The 20,839-nt window shown below is 37.2% G+C and overlaps 1 protein-coding gene across 2 annotated transcripts in view; it reads left to right on the top strand.

The window, feature by feature from the left end:
* Nucleotides 1-20,839, top strand: part of hace1 (HECT domain and ankyrin repeat containing E3 ubiquitin protein ligase 1) — a 67,132-nt gene that overhangs the window by 21,654 nt on the left and 24,639 nt on the right. Inside the window, exons 7-17 of one of the 2 annotated variants that reach the window (XM_030159030.1) lie at nt 2,498-2,580; nt 2,678-2,774; nt 2,865-2,966; nt 4,703-4,809; nt 5,204-5,354; nt 7,782-7,847; nt 11,757-12,061; nt 15,203-15,271; nt 15,435-15,522; nt 17,815-17,926; nt 19,919-20,016. In XM_030159030.1, the coding sequence (XP_030014890.1) occupies nt 2,498-2,580; nt 2,678-2,774; nt 2,865-2,966; nt 4,703-4,809; nt 5,204-5,354; nt 7,782-7,847; nt 11,757-12,061; nt 15,203-15,271; nt 15,435-15,522; nt 17,815-17,926; nt 19,919-20,016 (1,278 nt within the window). The remainder of the gene's footprint in view (nt 1-2,497; nt 2,581-2,677; nt 2,775-2,864; nt 2,967-4,702; nt 4,810-5,203; nt 5,355-7,781; nt 7,848-11,756; nt 12,062-15,202; nt 15,272-15,434; nt 15,523-17,814; nt 17,927-19,918; nt 20,017-20,839) is intronic. The other variant, XM_030159031.1, reaches the window with a different exon arrangement.

Genomic DNA, 20,839 nt, shown 5'->3' with positions numbered 1-20,839 from the left:
AATAAATAAAATAAAAGCATGGCAAGACTCAGCAAAAAGGTGGATTTGAGAATTACGTGCAGGCCGCACTAACACTAAACTTTGATGTCAAATAGGGGGCACAAAATATCATCCCGTGGGCTGCAATTGGCCCCCGGGCTGTGAGTTTGAGACTCCTGTTTTAAACCCTAAGCCTAAAATGGTCCGTCTAGACTTTATTTCTGATTTTGATTATAAAAAGGTTAAAAAATATGCTGTGAGTGAGTCCTTTTGCCCATTTTTCCAGAGCACCTAAAACTTTCAAAATCTAGTAGTCATTTACAATTTACTGCATGTTATAATATTGCTAAAATGGCTTCTTCTCTAGCTGCTAGTACAGGCATGAGTGAAATTACTGTAATGACCCAATAAAGCCAATAGCCTAAAGCGCAAGGTTTCAGAAACCGTTGGAATTTTTCCAATTGTACAAACAGTGAAAGAGTTACAGCCATCCAAACTGAATATGCGCAGGGTGTGTCAGCGATGACACGTCAGGTTTTCAAGGGTTAATATTAAACGAATGTGATTTAAGTGCGTTCTTATTATGGCTTCACAATTGATCTAACTGAAATATGCGCAGCCATGTACATATTCCAGGTTTAGGAGGATTTAGGGTGATATAATTGCAGAACGTAGCCAGGCTGGCCATCCGTCTTTCTCAGTGAGAAATCCGTCTGGAATCACGGGGCTAGCAGAAAAGGAGAAAAAAAAATAAACACAACCGCTGTAGTATGGTGATATTTTGGATTTAGTTCCCTGGAACAGAGAGAAGAATGATACAAAGCATACAAAATGAAAGATTTTGTGTTTTTAAGTGTGTTTGAACTGAAAAAAGGCACATTCAAAATAAGTAATCTGCATTTTCTTTGATTACCAAGTAAGTGGACTCAAAATGCAAATCATGTAAGTCACGATACTGCCAACTTTTTTTCACCAAATTCTTGAGTGGCTCTTATGGCCTGTAGTACCACTCCAGCCTTTTTCTTCAAGCTGCTACTCTGGCACTGTTAAACAGTCTGGGAGCAAGTCATGAACAAATGTAAAAACAGAATTCAAGCCAATAATAAAGGCTTAATGTCAGATCTTATCAAGTCAACAAATCTGTGGCTTTAGTGGTTTAATCAGTGTGTGTTTGAAGATTATACACAGTAGCTTACTTTACTTACTTAAAGTTTAGTTTTTAACCTCACCAGCCGTGAACTGTTGTGAAGGTGCTGTGTCTAGCGTTGTCTTTGCTGCCATCGTCTTTGTCGTCATCAATGTCTTTGTCATCATTTTCATCTTCATTAGCAATTTCTTTAAAACATCCTCTCGGATCAAATCACAGGTCAGATTCATTTCAAATTATTATATGTAGCATCCTTTGTCCACAATGTCCACAAAGTAGATTTTCAAGAATTTTTGAAATATTTAAAATGTACCCTTACTTATAGTTGTCCATATTTTGATGGCTTATAACATGGAAATGGTTAGAGATATCTGGGGGGTGTAAACATGACAAATTCATGGGGCCCAGCATTTGTGGGGGGCCCATAGAGCAGTGGAGGGAGTCCAGTGGATACAGGTTAGAAGTTTTGAAAATTTAATGTATGATCCGCTGTATAATAGAGGCATAGAAGTCAGGAGTCCGACGTTGAAAGCATGTTAAATTTCAGTTTTGTTTCACCCCCACCCCCAGCTTGCTTCGACAGATCGACAAGATAGTGAATTTTATGAAGAGTCCACAATGTTTAACTTTCATGGGGCCCACAATTGCTACCAGCTCCCCTGAGCGATATCAATATTTCTGTTGGGTTTCTGTAAATTGGCTTAGAGTCTGGTTTTGACCAACTCTATATGTGAAGTGTCATGAGATAACTTTTGTTATGATTTGGCGCTAAATAAATAAAATTTGATTTGAATATAGTTACTATTGAGCACTGATAGGAAGTCATATATGAACTTTCATCGGACCATGACCTTTAACCTTGAATGATCTTGAAGGGTCAAACTCAAGGTCACCAATGTCTACATTACAACAATCTTCTCCACAACTACTAGTCAGATTCATTAAAAAAAAAAAATCATGGATGGAAGTCATATATGGACTTTCATTTAATTAGTTGAGTTCTTCTCTAGTGGAAGTACCACCCATTTCTATTGCGAGATTGATCCCCTGCATTAAGACCACAGGACTCTAAGATAGCAGCAGAACTTGACAACCTCAAAAGTTCAAGTTGGTATTGATTCTTGGTAGATTGGTCCTGTTTTTTTTACATCTTGTCTGTAATTCTAGCACATTCATGAGTACTCTGTTTACTGATAAAATGATGAAAAAGGTATGAATGAAGACTCAAGCTGTTATTCCTATTGATTAAAGCATTATGTAATGAAAATGTGAAGACTCGTGTCATTTCAGATTTGTGCTATTTTTGACCTGTTTTATTCTAGTGTGTGACGTGTGTGTGTGTGTGTGTGTGTCTGTGTGTTGTGTTATCAGACGGTGTTGTGTCTTCTGGACAGTGGAGCTGACATCAACCGGCCAAACGTCTCAGGGGCCACGCCTCTTTACTTCGCCTGCAGGTGATACTTGTCACCGTGAAATGTGGTCAGCGTGGTTTTGTTAACAGGTACTTTATCAGTCCAGTTATGCTGAAACAGACCTTGTATTGACTTTTAGCCACGGCCAAAGGGACACCGCTCAGATCCTGCTTTCTCGAGGTGCCAAATACCTTGCTGACAAGAACGGAGTCACTCCTCTGGATCTCTGCGTTCAAGTGAGCGTCCGCTTCCTTTTACCCGTAATGCACTTTTTCCTGTTTCATTGTCTTGTTAAGGTTGTTAAGTTTTTTTGTGTTTGTGTTCAGGGTGGATACGGGGAAACCTGTGAGATCCTGATCCAGCACCACAACAGACTGTTCCAGACCCTCATCCAGATGACACAGAACGATGATATTAAAGAGAATATGGTACAAGCACTTCAAGTCAAAGTCAGCTTTTTTGTCAGTTTTGCCATATGTACAATGCTTACAGGAAACTGGAATGACGAAACTCTAAGGCTCCATGGTGCAAAATGAAAACAAATGGTGCCAAGCACAACAAACCCTGCCCCTCACACATATTGTAACTTATTTTGGCATTGATTCAGCTGATGTCATTATGTCTATGCATATCAAGTGTCTCTGTATATGTTCTAAGTTTGAAGTAAATTGAAACAAAATTGATGTTTTTATAGACATGTGAAATTTTGCCCATTATAAGTAAATGGGAGAAGAAAAAAGATTTTAAAAATTTCTAAAAAATTTTAACTTTGACCTACTTGTCCCAAAATGTAATGGTATCTATTCTTTGTCACTGGTAATCTATAAACAGAATTTGGTATGAGTTCAACCAATAGTTTTGCTGCTGCAGATGTGAAATTTCACTCATTACAAGTAAATGGGGGGAAAAAAAGCTTTTAAAAATTCATAAAAAATTTGAACTTTGACCCACTGTTCCCAAAATGTAATGAGATCTATTCTGGATCACTGGCAATCTATAAACCCAATTTGGTATAAATTTCAACCAATTGTTTTGCTGTTAGAGTGTTAAAAAACAAACAAACATACAAGCGAAACCAAAAACAATACCCCTTGCCTCTCCATCGGCGGGGCAGGGTAAAAAAATAAAAAATAGAATATAACTAACAACAGAATATAATTATAAACAGCAGGGGGTTGAGGAGACAATAAGTAGACAAAGGGCTACAGTGACATTAACAGATGAGGTATTGGTAATAAGATAAGATATGACTTTATTTATCCTGCTGTGGGGAAATTTCACAGGTAACAGCAGCAACATACACCATGCAAGTGCAGAGACAAAGACAGGGAGAAAAACACCGCAAACAAGTGAAAAATTAAAAATATAAACAGAAAATAAGAAATTTGGTATTTATACAGGGTGGGGAAGCAAAATTTACAATGAACATTTACTTGTTTTTTCTCAGCAGGCACTACGTCAATTGTTTTGAAACCAAACATATATTGATGTCATAATCATACCTAACACTATTATCCATACCTTTTCAGAAACTTTTGCCCATATGAGTAATCAGGAAAGCAAACGTCAAAGAGTGTGTGATTTGCTGAATGCACTCGTCACACCAAAGGAGATTTCAAAAATAGTTGCAGTGTCCATAAAGACTGTTTATAATGGAAAGAAGAGAATGACTATGAGCAAAACTATTACGAGAAAGTCTGGAAGATACTATTAAAGAAGAATGGGAGAAGTTGTCACCCGAATATTTGAGGAACACTTGCGCAAGTTTCAGGAAGCGTGTGAAGGCAGTTATTGAGAAAGAAGGAGGACACATAGAATAAAAACATTTTCTATTATGTCAATTTTCTTGTGGCAAATAAATTCTCATGACTTTCAATAAACTAATTGGTCATACACTGTCTTTCAATCCCTGCCTCAAAATATTGTAAATTTTGCTTCCCCACCCTGTATAGATAAAGAATTTGAATTAAAAATGAAAAATGAAATCTTATTTACATATTTACATCATCATGGCTGCACATGTACATGGTGTGATATGTAAGAGATGAGTTATTGAGTTAAAGTGACATATGCAGTAAAGTGTCAAGTGCCTGGAACTTCCTCTTTACATGAATCCTTAAACCCTGTCTTTACACTAATCTGTTACTATCATGTATATATATAGCTCAGACAGGTGCTGGAGCATGTTTCTCAACAGAGCGACAACCATTACCAAAGGATCCTGACCAGTCTCGCTGAAGTAGCTACGACCAACGGACACAAGCTCCTCAGGTGAAATCCGAATCGTGTATTAATATGATGACTTTCTTTTTCTCATCTGTTTTGCATTACAGACGCATCAATCAAACCTTTTCAGCACATCTTGCCTCTACAGTTGAACAGTCATTGTGTTTATTTCAGTTTTCACTGCAGTATTCTGCTGAAATAAGTATATTCTGTAATGAAACGCATGAATCAAACAGAACCATTCATCCATGTTGTGGTTATTGGATTTTCCACACAGAAACAGGTTGAGAATACATAAAAACAAGCACTTATTTGATTTTTCTCCTCAAAACACAAAACTCAGCCACAGAGAGTTTTCCATGGCTGCATCACAAATAGATTGTTCATCTGTGTTACGATGTGTTTGACATAACTCCCATTACCTCTTTCTCCTCCTCAGCCTCTCCAGTAGTTATGAAGCTCAGATGAAAAGTCTGCTGAGGATCGTTCGCATTTTCTGCCACGTGTTCCGTCTGGGGCCATCATCCCCTAACAACGGCAACGACATGGGCTATAATGGCAACAAGACACCTCGCAGCCAGGTCTTCAAGGTTAGTAGGATCTGCACATGCACTGATATGTATGTTATTAATATGACAGGGATGGACATAGTACTGTTTTTTGTTTGTTTGTTTTATTTTGGATGGCAAATGATCAAATCCACACGTCCAGGGTTTACCTCGCCTTCACCTCTTTGTAGCTGAGATAGGCTCCAACACCCTTACGATCCACTCGGGGACTAAGCAGGTCTGAAATTGAATGAAAGTTCAAATCCTTATTTTATATTTCAACACTGACTGATAATACAACATGCATATGTTGTATTTTCCACCAAACAGTTTTAGGCCCTTCACTGAGGAGCAGCTCACAGCATAGTTTTGGTTGCATCCACTGCTGTAATTAGTGGATAAAGGAACTCTGAATGTGTGTATCATTCGTTCTTTTCATATTCAATTGAGAATCCACAATCGGAAAACGAAAAAATGACTTATTTCATTATTCATGTACAAATCAAAAATCAAAAAATGAGTTGTTTTTCATTCTTTTGATTGTACGCACAAATTAAAAATTGGAAATAAGCAAATGGACCAGATGTTGGGTTTTATGGTGACATTTCTGATATCCGATGTGGTGTGACCCGGAAGTTACTGACTTCTTCATGTGTTGAGCTGGACAATCGTGGGTTTGCTCGTATTCCACCTAATGCATTCTGTGATAATGGAGAATTTTGTGTTATTCAGAGGCAGCAAACGCGTTTCTCTCAAGGAGGACAACATGACAACTGAAAAAATCATCAGGATCTTCCAGGTGTTGTTGTTTTGTCTAAAACAGTGCGGCCATGGTAGCCAATCTAATTAGAAGCCACTTCGCGTAACACACAAAGAAGTCAGTAACTTCTGGGGTCATACCAAATTGGATATCAAAAATGTCAACATGAAACCCGACATTTGGTACATTTGCTTATTTCCAGTTTTTAATTTGTGTGTACAGTCAAAAGAATGAAAAACAACTCGTCTTTTGATTGTACGTGAATAATGAAATAATGAGTCATTTTTTTTGTTTTCTGATTGTGGATTCTCAATTGAATATGAAAAGAGCGAATGACGTACGGATTTCTCTGAAATCACAGACTGGTTTCTGAACTGCAATTTGAGGTAGTAGTTTCCAACTTATCCAGTACTATGTGGACTGATAGGAGGTGGAAGTGACCATATTTGAACAAAAGAGCTGAAACTGTGAGAAGTCAGAGTATCTATTAGCAGTTATGGGTGAGCTTATCTTAAACGTCAGCTTCATGACATGGTAAAATGACTAATTTCATCAAGTGCTATGTTATAAAACCATGTTATGGTCTTATTAGTCTAACGGTTAATCACAACTGCTGTGGAGGTGTCTGTCAGGAGAAAAATCAAATCCTGTTTGGCACAGACATTAGTCAATCAAAACCTTACACGACAACCATCAAGGTCTTCAATTCAACCTGAGATTTTATTAAAAGAACAGAAATTTAGAGATGGACTAGAACGTATTTTAGACAGTCCACAGAAAAGAATGAGACCAGAGTGATTCCAAAAAGTTCAGTGTTAAGTCTATGGCACAGGTGTTGAACATATAGCTCGTGGGCCAAAACTAGCCCGCCAAAGGGTCCCTCAGGATGAATTTGTGAAATGCAGAAATAAATCTGAAATATTTACAATCAGGGATGTTAAAATCATTTTAGTTCAAGTTCCACATACCAACCAATATGATCTCAGGTGGGTCACATCAGTAAAATGCTATCATAATAGCCTATAAATAATGACAGCTCCAATGTTTTCTGTTTGTTTTAGTGTAAAAAAAAAAAAAGTAAAATTACATGCACATTTTTACATTTGTAAACTATCCTTTCACAAAAATTTGAATAACCTGAACAAATATGAACAACCTGAAATGTCTTAAGAGAAGTAAGTGGGCTTTTAACAATATTGTGTTACTGTGTTACTAAATGTTTTGTGGAAATGTGCAAATGATAAACTGAGGCATAATATTGTTCAATTGCTCTTACTTTCTTAAGACATTTCAGGTTGTTCATGTTATTCACATTTTCAAGGGAACTTTGTAGATGTAAAGATTTTCATTATGTCATTTTTTTCACTGTTATTATTTTACTGGTCTGACCTGCTAGAAATCACATTGGGCTGGATGTGGCTCCTGAAGTAAAACGAATTTGACGTAAGTTTGAACTAGTGTTTTATGGAGCGTACCCCCAAGTGGTAGTCTATGGAATTACAGCTTTAAGATTCTCCTGCATTGGTTTTATTTTGAAGTCCTGGGTCCATGGAAGACTTTCATTCTGTTTTAACTTCTCATAAATCAGGCTGTTTTGTTTGTGTTGCACCTGGCTGTAAAATAAATGTGACAGTGGCACATATTTATACTGAACTGACGTTGTTTCGACAAATAAAGCATCCCTTGTAAAGACTGACTATCGGTTGCAGATGCGTGTGAGACACATGGAGGTGCAAAATGATGAGTGTTCCTCCGCAGGCTTCGCTGCCTTAGATGTGAGACTTTTTAACATTTGATTAAACCCTCTGCATGGCAAATTCACTCACACAGGTTTAAAATGTCTGGAATCCTGCTTTACTTTCTATAATCGGGGAAAAATGGGTTCTTGAACATTGTCTCCCAAGGAATCTAATCAGATTGATCAGTGACACTGGTAGCTCTCTGGTGTTTTTATATTGAACTTGGTGGGTGATCCGGGGCACTGTGTTATTTGCTTGAGCACTGCACTAACTCATCTCAGCTATGAAAGATTTGTAAATGAATTACACTGCATTCTGGGAAGTAATTGTATTCATTATGATTCTAACTGGGAAATGAGAAGAGGTAGGGGTATAATTATACACATGATTCATGGTGTGATACGCTCTCAATCATAGTCATGAAAAGTTGTGATGTAGCAGGTTTAAGAACACAAATTCAGAAAATAAAGTGTCGGTTGACAGAAATATAAAGCATTAATCCAGCGGTTAAGAGGCTTACTTGAAAAATTAAAGCACCAAAATACTGGAAAAATATTGGTAAGTGAAATATTAATTCACTGGAATTTGTCTCGATTGTGTCATATTTATAATAATTGAAATGTATGATAAAATATGTGATAAAACTATAAAACCTTTTGACCTCTAGCTTTGGTTTAGTATATAAACTGAGGCTTTACTATGTTAACATTTATCAAACTTGTTTATAACTGAAGAATAAATGAATCCCACTCACTGTGCAATAAAAAAAAAAAAAAAATTATTTCCACTAAAGTACAAAATTCATGTACTTTATGATGTAGTATTTCCATTTTACACTTTTTATACTATTTCAGGTACTGTTGTTTCTATTAATGATTAAATAATAGTAGATTTTTAAGGGCTGGTAACAGTGACAAGATAGGGAAAAGCTGACCGACAGTTAAAACATACTATGCATGTCTGAAATTAGCAATGTGTAGTTATTTTACAAACCAGATAACTGCTGAAAGCAAAGTCTAAGGTTAAAGCAATAAATACTCACATGCATGAATCACAATGACCATCAAAGTAAAGAGTCAATAAACCTATTAATTTATAAGCTGAGAAGATGATATTCAGTTTAAAAAGCATCCCATTAGCGAAGATTGATCAGTCTATTTCTAAGCACAACTTTAGCTACTTTTCATGTTACATTTGTATCCCTGTCCTGTCGGTGAAAACCACATATTTCCAAATTTCTGTGTAGAAACAAATACTGAAATGTTTCTTCATGGCTTCAGTTTAAGGCAGGGCAAGGCAAATTTATTTGTATAGCACAATTCATACACAGGGCAATTCACAATTCTTTACAAAAATGGAAAGGAGACAAGTTAAAAACACACAATTAAAACATAATCAATAAAACATTAATAATAATCATTTAAAATAAAGTAAAAGAGAAGAGTGCAGATAGAACACTTTCAGTTGTTATATGCACAGTTGAACGGAGCCATTTTCAGCATAGATGTAAACAACAGACAAATTTTGGCCATTATAAGTAAATGGGAAAAAAAATATATTAAAAATTTATAAAAAATCTGAACTTTGACCTACTTTTCCCAAAACATAACCACATCTATTCTGGGTCACTGGTAATCTATAAACCCAATTTGGTGTGAATTCAACCAGTAGTTTGGCTGCTTAAGTGTTAGCAAAACAAACAAAGAAACAAACCAAACCAAAAACAATACCCCTTGCCTCCCTTTCGGGGGGCAGGGTAATAAACTCTTTATACCCTTTTGGATTATCCTGTTCTTAAAGCCCATAATGCATCGCTGTAGGGAAAAACTCCCATATAGGATATAAAATGGCTTGAATGAGCTCAACCCGAATCACCTACAGCAGTCAAATGCAACATACACATTAATGCATGATATGGATCTAAGAGCGTCGTGTATAATAGTACGCACATGACACAGATGTTTTTGACTGCACAAGAAAAACTTTTACCTATAGTGTGGGATTAGTAACTCAGTCCAAGAAAAGTACTTCTTTAATCCACCGCTGGCTGCTGCAGCTGCCTGCTTGTGCTTCTGAAGGCATAGGACACTAATAAGCTGCTTACACATACACACACAACAGATTTTAAGCTATTTTGATGGATGTTGCATCATAGTTCATATTGAAACAACGCAATTGCAGTCTTATCCTAAACTTTTACAAACAAAAGCATTATCCAGAAACCTTTGGGGATTCATAATAAATTCACTGAGCAAAAATATAAACGCACTTCAAATTTTAATAGCATTATGTGTTGCACAATATATTAACAGTGCTATTTTGCTATTTTGCTTTTTTAAATGAAATTATGCTTTTAAAACATTTCCCTGTGGTCTACATAAACTGTAAATGCTCTGCTTGGGTCTGAATTCTTCATTAATTCAACTCCACAGGTCCATCCTCAACCCTATTTCTGAGTAATGACACCAGAAAGGTTGTTTTGAGCGCTGGCCCTTTAAATGCACACGAACCACTTCACGCCCCACCCCCTCCAGGTTGTTGACCGTGCTTTCTATCCCGTTCAGCCACTTGTGTTTGTTAATACAACCAAGAACTGAACATTTTAGGTAATCGGCTCGAAGTTTGGACATATTTTAAGTATGGACTACAACCGCTGCTGCTGATAAACAATTATGGCGTACTCGGAGAAATGTTTTTCGGAAGTCTAGACCTTATATGTGCAAATGTCGTGACGTAACTAGTTATAAAATGGAACAAATTAAGCAGGAATTAAAACAGGTTGTAGAAATCTGCTCGATTTTTGCCAGAATAAATATAAAGATAGCTTTGCAGCACCTGGAGGGTTCAACTTCAAACTTTATGAACTATTAAGGTCCCCAAATACACAAATAAATGTACCAAAGACTAATAAAAGTGGGTTTAGCAAAATATGACCCCTTTAAATCTAACAATTTATTTTGTTGATCAAGGCGGTATAGATTACTGTCCCTTAGAACACGATAGTGGCGTCTTGCATTCGGGGACATTCATATGGACACGGTGGGGGCCAGTTGTAAGAAATCACAGATCCATATCTTGTGTCCACTTCTCTATAAAGCGACACATCGTCTTCTCATCGAGTTGACAATATCGTCAGTTGTGGCCCGTGGAATGTTGTTACACTCCTCTTTGAGGGTTACACAGAGCTATGGGATATTATCCAGAACTCTTTCTGCATGATTTGCGACATCTGTGGCACGGTGACATCTGAGGAAGTGTGACATTTGGAGGTGTCCCTTTACTGTCCCCAGTATACGGAGCACCTGAATACTGTTCACAGCTGTGTTGTGGGTGGAATCATAGGATCATAGAGCATGTGCGCACTCGCAGAGATGGACACAATTTTTTTTTACAAATCAAGAGAATTAACCATATTTTGCAATTATAAGACATCATGAGCTCATTTTGCGCCGTGCGTCTCGTGCTCCACAAATACATGGTGCGTTTATATTGTTGCTCAGTGTACACTTGAAGGTTTGGCTGGCATCAAGTACTCACTAACATCTTTCTATTCTCTGGATGTCTCCCGTTTGAGTGAACCAACTCCTTTAAAGTAAACTTCTGTGCTGGTGAAAGTAATTCTCAGGGTATCTTCAGGTCCTGATAAGTTCCCGTTCCAGTTCCTTGCAGTGGCCTTCAGTAGAATCAGAGCTTTGATGAGTACACAGTTCGACAGAGGCCATTCTCCAAAGCTTTCTGTTTCTTTGAATTCGATCCCAGATAAAGCGCGCAGTGGCTTGAGTGGAGCTTTGTGGGAGCTGCAGATACCCTGAAGGTCATAGTCGTTCTTCTGTGTGATGTCCTCATGGATCAGTCTCTTTGTTTTATCTTCGATCTGTCTGCCTCTCACCTCCTCCATCCATCTGTCCGTCCATCCATCTGTCTGTCTGTACTGTCTGTCTGCAGCCGTTGGAGCTGCTCTGGCACTCTCTGGACGAGTGGCTGGTGCTCATCTCTACAGAACTCGACAGGAACAGGAAGAACCCGTCCTCCTCGTCCTCCAGCAGCGAGATAGCCTCCTTGCTCCTCAAACAGCGGGAGGTCGACCACTCCGGCTCCACACCAAAGCTCCCCTCCAAGCTAGACCCTCAGATCGTCATAGAAACGGAGGCGTACGTCGACGGGGAGGACGTCATTTCCATGACGGCCAACAGGCTCAGCGCTGTGATCCAGGCGTTCTACATGTGCTGCTCCTGTCAGATGCCCCAAGGGTGTGTATTCAGCTTTGATCTGTCAGCTGTGATCTTATAGCAGTAGGACAGAATGTGTACATCCACATGCAGAACAAGTAGAAACAAAAACGTTACAAATTCATCAGTGTGTCAGAGCTGTTATTTAACATTTCTTTCTGCAGCTCTTCATGTATAGTGGAGTTTCGTTGCTATTTTCCATCTAATATGAAATTTCTGTCTGTTTTTTGCATTAACACTGAGAAGCCTCAAACTATTTTTGTGGCGACTTCAAAATTAATAAAAAATTTCTTTACCTCTTACCTGCTGATCTGCCCACCCACTGACAGGTCCCATTGGAATGATATCAAAATTAACCCTTAATAAGGCACTCACAGAGATACTCTGAAATTCACATTTTCAACTTTACTGTGCATGTCTTTGGATTTCCAAAGACTGATGAGTTAATTGGTTAATCTAAATTGCCCATAGGTGTGAATGTGAGAGTGATTGTTTCTCTCTATATGTCAGATGAACTGGCGAAATGTCCAGGGTGTACCACTGTTGAGCCGCACTATGTAATAAATTCCCATTATGTAATAAAAGTTCAAAATGTAATAAGAATGTCACGTCATCTTGTAATAAAGTCGCATTATGTAATAAGCTGACACATTTTGTAATAAACTACCTCAACGCATTATATAGTAAATTTTTTCACATTATGTAGTACGTTATTACAGTTTGAGAAATTTATTACAAAATGCACTTGACACATTTTTATTTTAAAAAATGTAATAACACAGTTCACTATGTAATAACAATCCAAATTAATATAATTTCAGAGCAATTTAGAAGAAATTAGTCACAGGAGCTACAGGTAATGTAATCAGAACTTCAACCACACAGTTTAAAGATAAAAATAAAAATGTGTCAAGTGCAGTTTGTAATAAATTTCTCAAATTGTAATAACTTACTACATAATGCGAAAAAAATTTACTACATAATGCATTGAGGTAGTTTATTACAAAATGTGTCAGTTTATTACATAATGCCGCTTTATTACAAGATGACATGACATTCTTATTACATTTTGAACTTTTATTGCATAATGGGAATTTATTACATAATGCAGTTTAACAACCCCGCCTTCGCCCGTAAGTAGCTGGGATAGGTTCCAAGCGACCCCCGTGACCCTAGTGAGGATAAAGCGGGTTCAGATAATGAATGAATGAATGAATGAATGAATGAATAAACTTTACTGTGTTTTTGGAGGACATAGCTAGACTTTAATACTTTTGTGAAATTTTTCCAAAAAATGTTATTGTCTTGTAGAAAATCAATGTCAGTGAAGTGACCATATTTGATTCCTTGCCTGTAAGTGGCCAAAAAAAATGAATAAATAAATTGAATAAGTATATATCAAAAGTACAAGAAAAACACAAGTAAGGAGAAAGGAACATGTATTTTAGAACATTAGACCAACGTAAGTGCTGATCCAGACCCCTGTCCACATCCAGATTATCCCTTTGAACATCATTCCTTACATTAGTACCATTACTTTATGGTACCTAACAAAGCAGGTACACTCACTGTTCATGCAGAGGTGGACATGAGATTGTTGACTCACTGTCCTTCACTGTAACTGTTGCCGTCACTGATTGACTGATTGATTATTTTATTTTAAATATAACATTAAAACCAAAACAACAAGAAAATTTTATATGAAAAGAAAAGAAAGCATATTCAAAAAGGACCGGGATGAAGTTTAACTTACATACTCCCACCCCCTTACCCCATCCATTTATCTACTGTGAATTCCCATGTCAGATCCCATAAGCAACTCAACAAATCCTACACGTATCAGACTAAATTCTGACTAAGCACAAACACAAAAATGCTATACAGGGTGGGGAAGCAAAATTTACAATGAACATTTAGTTATTTTTTCTCAGCAGGCACTACGTCAATTGTTTTGAAACCAAACATATATTGATGTCATAATCATACCTAACACTATTATCCATACCTTTTCAGAAACTTTTGCCCATATGAGTAATCAGGAAAGCAAACGTCAAAGAGTGTGTGATTTGCTGAATGCACTCGTCACACCAAAGGAGATTTCAAAAATAGTTGCAGTGTCCATAAAGACTGTTTATAATGGAAAGAAGAGAATGACTATGAGCAAAACTATTACGAGAAAGTCTGGAAGATACTATTAAAGAAGAATGGGAGAAGTTGTCACCCGAATATTTGAGGAACACTTGCGCAAGTTTCAGGAAGCGTGTGAAGGCAGTTATTGAGAAAGAAGGAGGACACATAGAATAAAAACATTTTCTATTATGTAAATTTTCTAGTGGCAAATAAATTCTCATGACTTTCAATAAACTAATTGGTCATACACTGTCTTTCAATCCCTGCCTCAAAATATTGTAAATTTTGCTTCCCCACCCTGTACATATCAAAAAATAGACTGTCCATTTTGCAACAGCATTACACCTCAAAATAAATTCTGTCTCTTTCTTAGCAGTAATAATACGCATATCAAAAACAAAAATAAACTCCGTCCCTTTCTTAAAAATAATACACATATCAAAAACACAACAAAAACGTTATTGTAATGCGTGTGGGAAATGACCAAAAATAGTCAGTTGCCCGATTAAGGGGTTAAACCGACAGAACGAAACAGGTAAATATAGTTAATATATGAACTTTCTTTATATAACAGGCAGTTGCAAAGTTTCCAAGAACTTCTGTGGCTGTGGACCACCCAGCTGCCTAATCTACCTCCTGTTTACTCCCATATGTACCTTTCTTTATTTGAACCTCACTCCTACTCCGTAATTATACACAATTAGATCATTAGGGATGCTTAATTAACAGTCAGCAGTGGGCTGTTATCGCTGGAATTAGAAGTCTTTTTTTTTTTTGTGTGTGTGTGTTTGTGTCGCTCTTCGCCTTTTCACCCTTCTCCCCAGCAGCTTTCCGTCGCCTGTTAAGTCCCAGCTTCATTTTCAGGGCAGTGGTTTTTTGTCACTTCAGATCCAACTGACTGATCTGTATCTAATTATAAAGCAGATGTCACAGCAGAGCTCTAGCCGCTGTCCGTCTCTCTTCTACGCTCACTATACTCTTAAACACCCCCCTCACCCCCTTTTCTCTGCTCCACTCTCTTTTCTCACCCAGAATGACATCCCCTCGCTTCATTGAGTTTGTCTGCAAGCATGACGAGGTGCTGAAGTGTTTTGTAACCAGGTGAGTCGATGTGGCCCTCTGCCATACATCAACCTCCTCACTGAGTACCGAGAGACTGCGTATTGATCCCACAACTTCTTTCCTCTCAATTTATTTCCACTTTTCTCTCTTCTCCCGTCTCGTTCCTCCCACGTCGTTCCTCTCTCTGTCTCTGCCTTTTTAGGAATCCAAAGATTATTTTTAATCACTTTCACTTCCTGCTGGAGTGTCCGGAGCTCATGTCACGCTTCATGCACATCATCAAAGGCCAGGTGAGACATGAACGGATGTTTCAGCGCATGTATTTAGACATTAGACGTCAACATCAGCCTCACACATTAAACCACAAGAACCATGACCGTGAACTGTGGGTATTCACACTTTTCTGTCATACATAAGTGACACCACTTTTTCTTCTTTACTCAGTTTTAATGGGCTGGTTGCGAACAGTGTCAATGCATTCAACAGGTACATTTAGGCTACGTTCAGACTGCAGGCAAATTTGGCCCAGATTTGGGTTCTTCTATGAAACCGGTTCCTAAAAACAAGACATGGGGCCTAAAAATTCAAACCAGATGTAGACTAATGTTATGAAGCACGTTTGGAAGCACTTTGGGTCTATTTTAAAAATAAATATTTACTGGGATAAAAGAGAAACTATTTTTCAGATAAAACACATTTTTATTTGATGCGCACATACAAAAATCTGCGTGTAACACAATAAAAAGGACACGAAAAGTACGTGCTACTATTTTTCGAATATCTTTTTAGGAATTGAACAGATTATGCAGCGCAGAGTGTTTCACAAAACTGACCGCTGTTGCAAAATCACTCATGATTTATATGTATTTAAATAGGCGGGTTCCGCATGTAACGCAAGTGGATATGATGGGTCACACACAAAACCTGGAATGAGACTGAGAGTCATGAAAAACCTGCATGTCTGGATTAGAAAAGCCACTAGGCTCATCAAATTTATCACAGTGTCTTTATTTATAGCGCTATGTAAGACCATTTACAGCCATGTTTTCCAGATCTAATGCACTGACACCTAGGTAGCTTTTCATGTCCTAATTTTGGTTCTATTTTTGGCCCCAGTATTTTATTAAAATTGCATTAATTTTGGGATGGCTCAGAGCAACAGTATAATTTTTTTTGTATTTATCTGAGGTCATCATTAGGTACATCCTGGGGGCAAATATGTCTAAATTTCTCTTTTATTATTGGATCTAAAAAAAGCAGAAACCAGAATAAACCCAGTTTCGTAGAAAGACCTATTTATATTTCCCATTCTGATACTTGATTTTAACTTCAGCTTCCTGATCATGTGAGCTTTTGTCATAGAATTGGCTGCTTAGGTATTTATATATATTATCAAGTAGTTGTATAAGTGTAACAAGTATCAAATACTTTACGTTTTCTGCAGCATCAGTCTTTATAATGTCTTCAGGTCCCATTTTTACCCATTAATTGTCCAGTCTCTATGATGTTGATACACTTACCTGTACACTAGTGTTTCTGAGGTAGGTTGAAGAACAATTAGAAGCATTATATAGGATTTAAAGAAATATAATGACAAATAAATCACACTTAAGCATAGAATCCATTCCTAAAACTTTTGGTCAGGAGTGTAAATCCTTGCATTTGCATGCCAGCAGATGTTGCTGCTTAACTTTTTACTTACCCTGCGACCCTCTAGAGGACTAAGCAGTTAGGAAAATGAATGAATTAACTTTAAACTTATTCAACTGCCCTTTTCTGGTTCACTATTCTTTTTGAGGTAAATCCTATTAGGCAAATGAAGAGTCAAGACCCTCTAAATATAGTCATATTTTAAAGCTGCACCTAAAATATCTTTCTAACCCACTCACCTTAGTCATTTCGATGCAAATATCAGAGTTGGTTCAGAAGTATTTACCTTACTACCTTCTGTTTTTCTGTGTTGCTACTTCTGTCGAGTAGCTTGAAGTTCCTCTGTCTTTATGTTGGTCTTCGGGGACTTTATGGAAAGTGACTTTGAAAGTCCCCTGCCTTCCCTTCAGGATCATTTAACAGTGTTACAATCGTGGCGATAACACTTGTCTTAAGTTCCATTTATACGGCTTCATAAATTTTAAGTGCTGCTCCGAGTTGTGTGGTGTTCACTCACTCTTCAGTATTCATATTTGAGCTGCAGCGTTCGAGCCTCGTTACCCATGGATTATGGCTCGCCTGGGAGTAGGCCCTTGTTTTAATTACAGACTTTAACCTGGTGAATTTGATTTCATCTCCTGATTCTTCTCTCGGTACGCCCCGCAGCCCCTGGAGGAAAAGCCTTTCTCACTGTTCCACACTCATCCTTCACTCTACCTCCAGCGCTTAGAGAACAAAGGCATATATTATGCAAATAGACTCCGGCTTCATCTCTGTATTACAGACGAGTATTTCACCACTGAAGGCTTTCCGAGCCGTCGGTTGAGACTGAAAAATCCACAGTCTTGAGAGTTGAAAGCAAAGAGAAGTGGTAATTAGTTTAGGAAAGTGCTCTGCGGTGTTCGATGAGGAACTCTTGTTTTCGTTCTCAGCCTTTCAAGGATCGGTGTGAGTGGTTCTATGAGCATCTGCTGGCCGGCCAACCGGACTCAGACATGGTTCACCGCCCGGTCAACGAGAACGACATCCTGCTCATCCACCGAGGTACAAGCTGTGTTATCACTAGTGTTTGGAAAACTGATGTGAAAGACCTGTTTACAACCTACCAACTACTTCACACCAGGATAAGTCAAAAAAACAGCAGAGGGAAGGATCTAGTTTGGTTAAATAAAGCTGCTCAGAAAAAGGAGTTCATACTGTTGGAAAAACACTTGTGAAAATCATTACAAAATAAGTGGTACCAGGCACAGCAAACCCCACCCCTCGCACATATTTTGCCCATTATAAGTAAATGGGAAGATTTTAAAAATTCATAAAAAATGTAAACTTTGACCTACTGTTCCCAAAATGTAGTGAGATCTATTCTGGGTCACTGGCAATCTATAAACCAAATCTGGTATGAATTCAACCAAATATTTTGCTGCTAGAGTGTTAACAAACAAATAAAGAAATGAACAAACCAAACCAAAAACAATACCCCTTGCCTCTCCTTCAGGGGGTGGGGTAGTAATATAATACAAACAGCAATTAAATAGCAGTGGGTTGAGTATATTCAACCCTTAGGGACTGTTTTGCACATCTGACAATCCTTTTAGTTCTAGTTTTTTGGATAATTTTGTCTTCACACATACAAATTGAATTTTGGAAAGTTTGAGTATTTTTATTTTATCTTGCTATTTCCACCTCTACTCCTACAGTAGGTCTTCAACACTCTGTGTACAAACAAAGGTTACACTCATATTGTAAAATGTGAAAAAAGTCCCATTGAAACCCATTCAAATCGAGGTACAAATAAAGAACACATTTTTGTGCGAAGAGTGTGAGTACTGGAAACTGCACAAAAACATAATAATGCATTAATGCATAAAAATCAATGTTGCCGCCAATTCAACACTTTTTTTAAAAAACATCCTGGGATCATGGCACGACACTGGCATTTAAATGGTTAAAATATTTAAAAATTAGTTCAGTGACAATACAATATAATGTATAATATTTTTAGTGCTTGTTTTAAAAAAGCACACATTTTGTGCTCAGCAGTACTAGTGTGAGTAATATTACAACTTGCCCTAAGGATTGTAGTATTTCAACAATTATTCAAGTTTAGTTTTGACAATTAAGAAGAAAACATGCACCGTTTAAAAAAGAAATGAAAAACAAGATGTATGTTCGATTACAGTAAACAAGCAATGGCAAAAATACAATTATTTCTTTACCTGTAGTTTCTTTACATTGTATTAAATAGTAGGTGAATTGGTATTCAGAAATGGATATAAATAAACTCCAGTAGGTGACTGTAAAGTGTGGTTAACAGTAGAGAATATGGTCTTAATTCTCTCCAAAATATGATAATTTTTAATGCATATTTTGATCAGTGCCCAAAAAGCTATGAGTTGACTAGAGGTGTAATATCAAGAGCAATATCCTCAATCACGGCTAAAATCTCAACAGAGAACTTTTTTTTTTTAAAGGTAAGTAGTTGGATCCAACAATAAAACACTAATTCAACCTCAACTTACACATAAAAACATTATTTTAAAGTTAAGAGGAAAGTATATTACACGTAAGGAAAGAGCTGCACTGGAAAATTGACTTGGCCCAAATACTATCCAGTATATCTGAGATGTGCTATGATTTGATGTTAATAGTCAACTGGTCGCCAAAAACTGGGGAATAAGTCAGTGACGGTGAAGCACAAATGAAGCAGCGGGTGCCATTCAGCTAATGTAAGCACAACTTAAGTGCTCTGTCTTACTACCAGCGACCATTTCAACATTCAGTAGATCACTGTAATAGTCCAGAGGAAGAAACAGAAGACATTTTATAAGTCTGTAATGGCACCTAAATGTCACTAATTCATATAAAATTAGAAAGAAGTTGGAGTTTTAAAGACATTTGAACCGATGCTTGTGTAAAGTTTCATAGTGTGTTGACGTTTATCGGTTTGCAAGGAAATAATATATCGGCAGTTTTTGTCTATAGTAGAGAAAACATAACTCATTAAACTTTAAGTCTGTGTCTTTTCCTCTGTGTCAGATTCCATATTTAGGAGTAGCTGTGAGATGGTTTCCAAGTCCACTAATGAGAAGCTCAAACAGGGCATCGCTGTTCGTTTCCACGGCGAGGAGGGCATGGTGAGGTTAAACACATATGATACTACAGCACATGAGTCCAAGACTTTTCTGTCTCAGGGAGCCTGTTTACATCCACACTAATACCAGGGTGCTGGCACAGGTCTTGAAAGTCTTAAAAAGTCTGGAATTTTTTAACACTGTTTTCCAGACCTTGAAAAGTTTGGAATTGTGTGTGAAAGTCTTAATGAAGTATGGAAAAAAGTTTCTCTCATAGTTGAATTTTACCCCTTTCATGCATGAATTGTGAGAACCTTAGTCAAGATTTTTTTCTTCAGTGTTTTTATTCCTCCTTAGGCATGAAAAAAACAATGCGATTGAGTTTTTTTTTTTTTCTATGGAGTTACAAAAATATCCATGCATTTAATTTTTGAAGTAATTTAACGTGTTTAAAACCCAATATCAGAAAGTGATATGAAAACAATGAAATAAAAACATTTTTAATGCTGTTAATCTGATGTCTTCTCACATTTTAACATATTCTAATGCTAGTTATTACTCACTTCATCGAGATGATGTGCAAAAAAAACCCTTCTTGCCTAACAAATAACAATTGATTTCCACTCAAACATGTTAGTGCAGATCAGGTTTATCAAGAACAGCAAAGTTACAGTAATGGTCTGAATTACAGTGTATAGGATGGTGCATCAGTGTCCACTGTGTTGGCTGATATGGAACTAAAACAACAAAACCCATTAATATACAAGAGAACAGCTGGAGAATAACTGTCCACTGGAGTGGACAGTGCATGAAAGGGTTAAAGTATGTTCAAAGGCTCATAATCTCCTAAAATAAGAAATACATGAGGAAAGCGTATAAAAAAACT

The sequence above is a fragment of the Sphaeramia orbicularis genome, chromosome 16 (assembly GCF_902148855.1).
Source record: "Sphaeramia orbicularis chromosome 16, fSphaOr1.1, whole genome shotgun sequence".
Taxonomy (NCBI): domain Eukaryota; kingdom Metazoa; phylum Chordata; class Actinopteri; order Kurtiformes; family Apogonidae; genus Sphaeramia; species Sphaeramia orbicularis.
The sequence above is the reverse complement of the archived record's forward strand: the minus strand, read 5'-3'. Positions and strand labels throughout refer to the sequence as shown.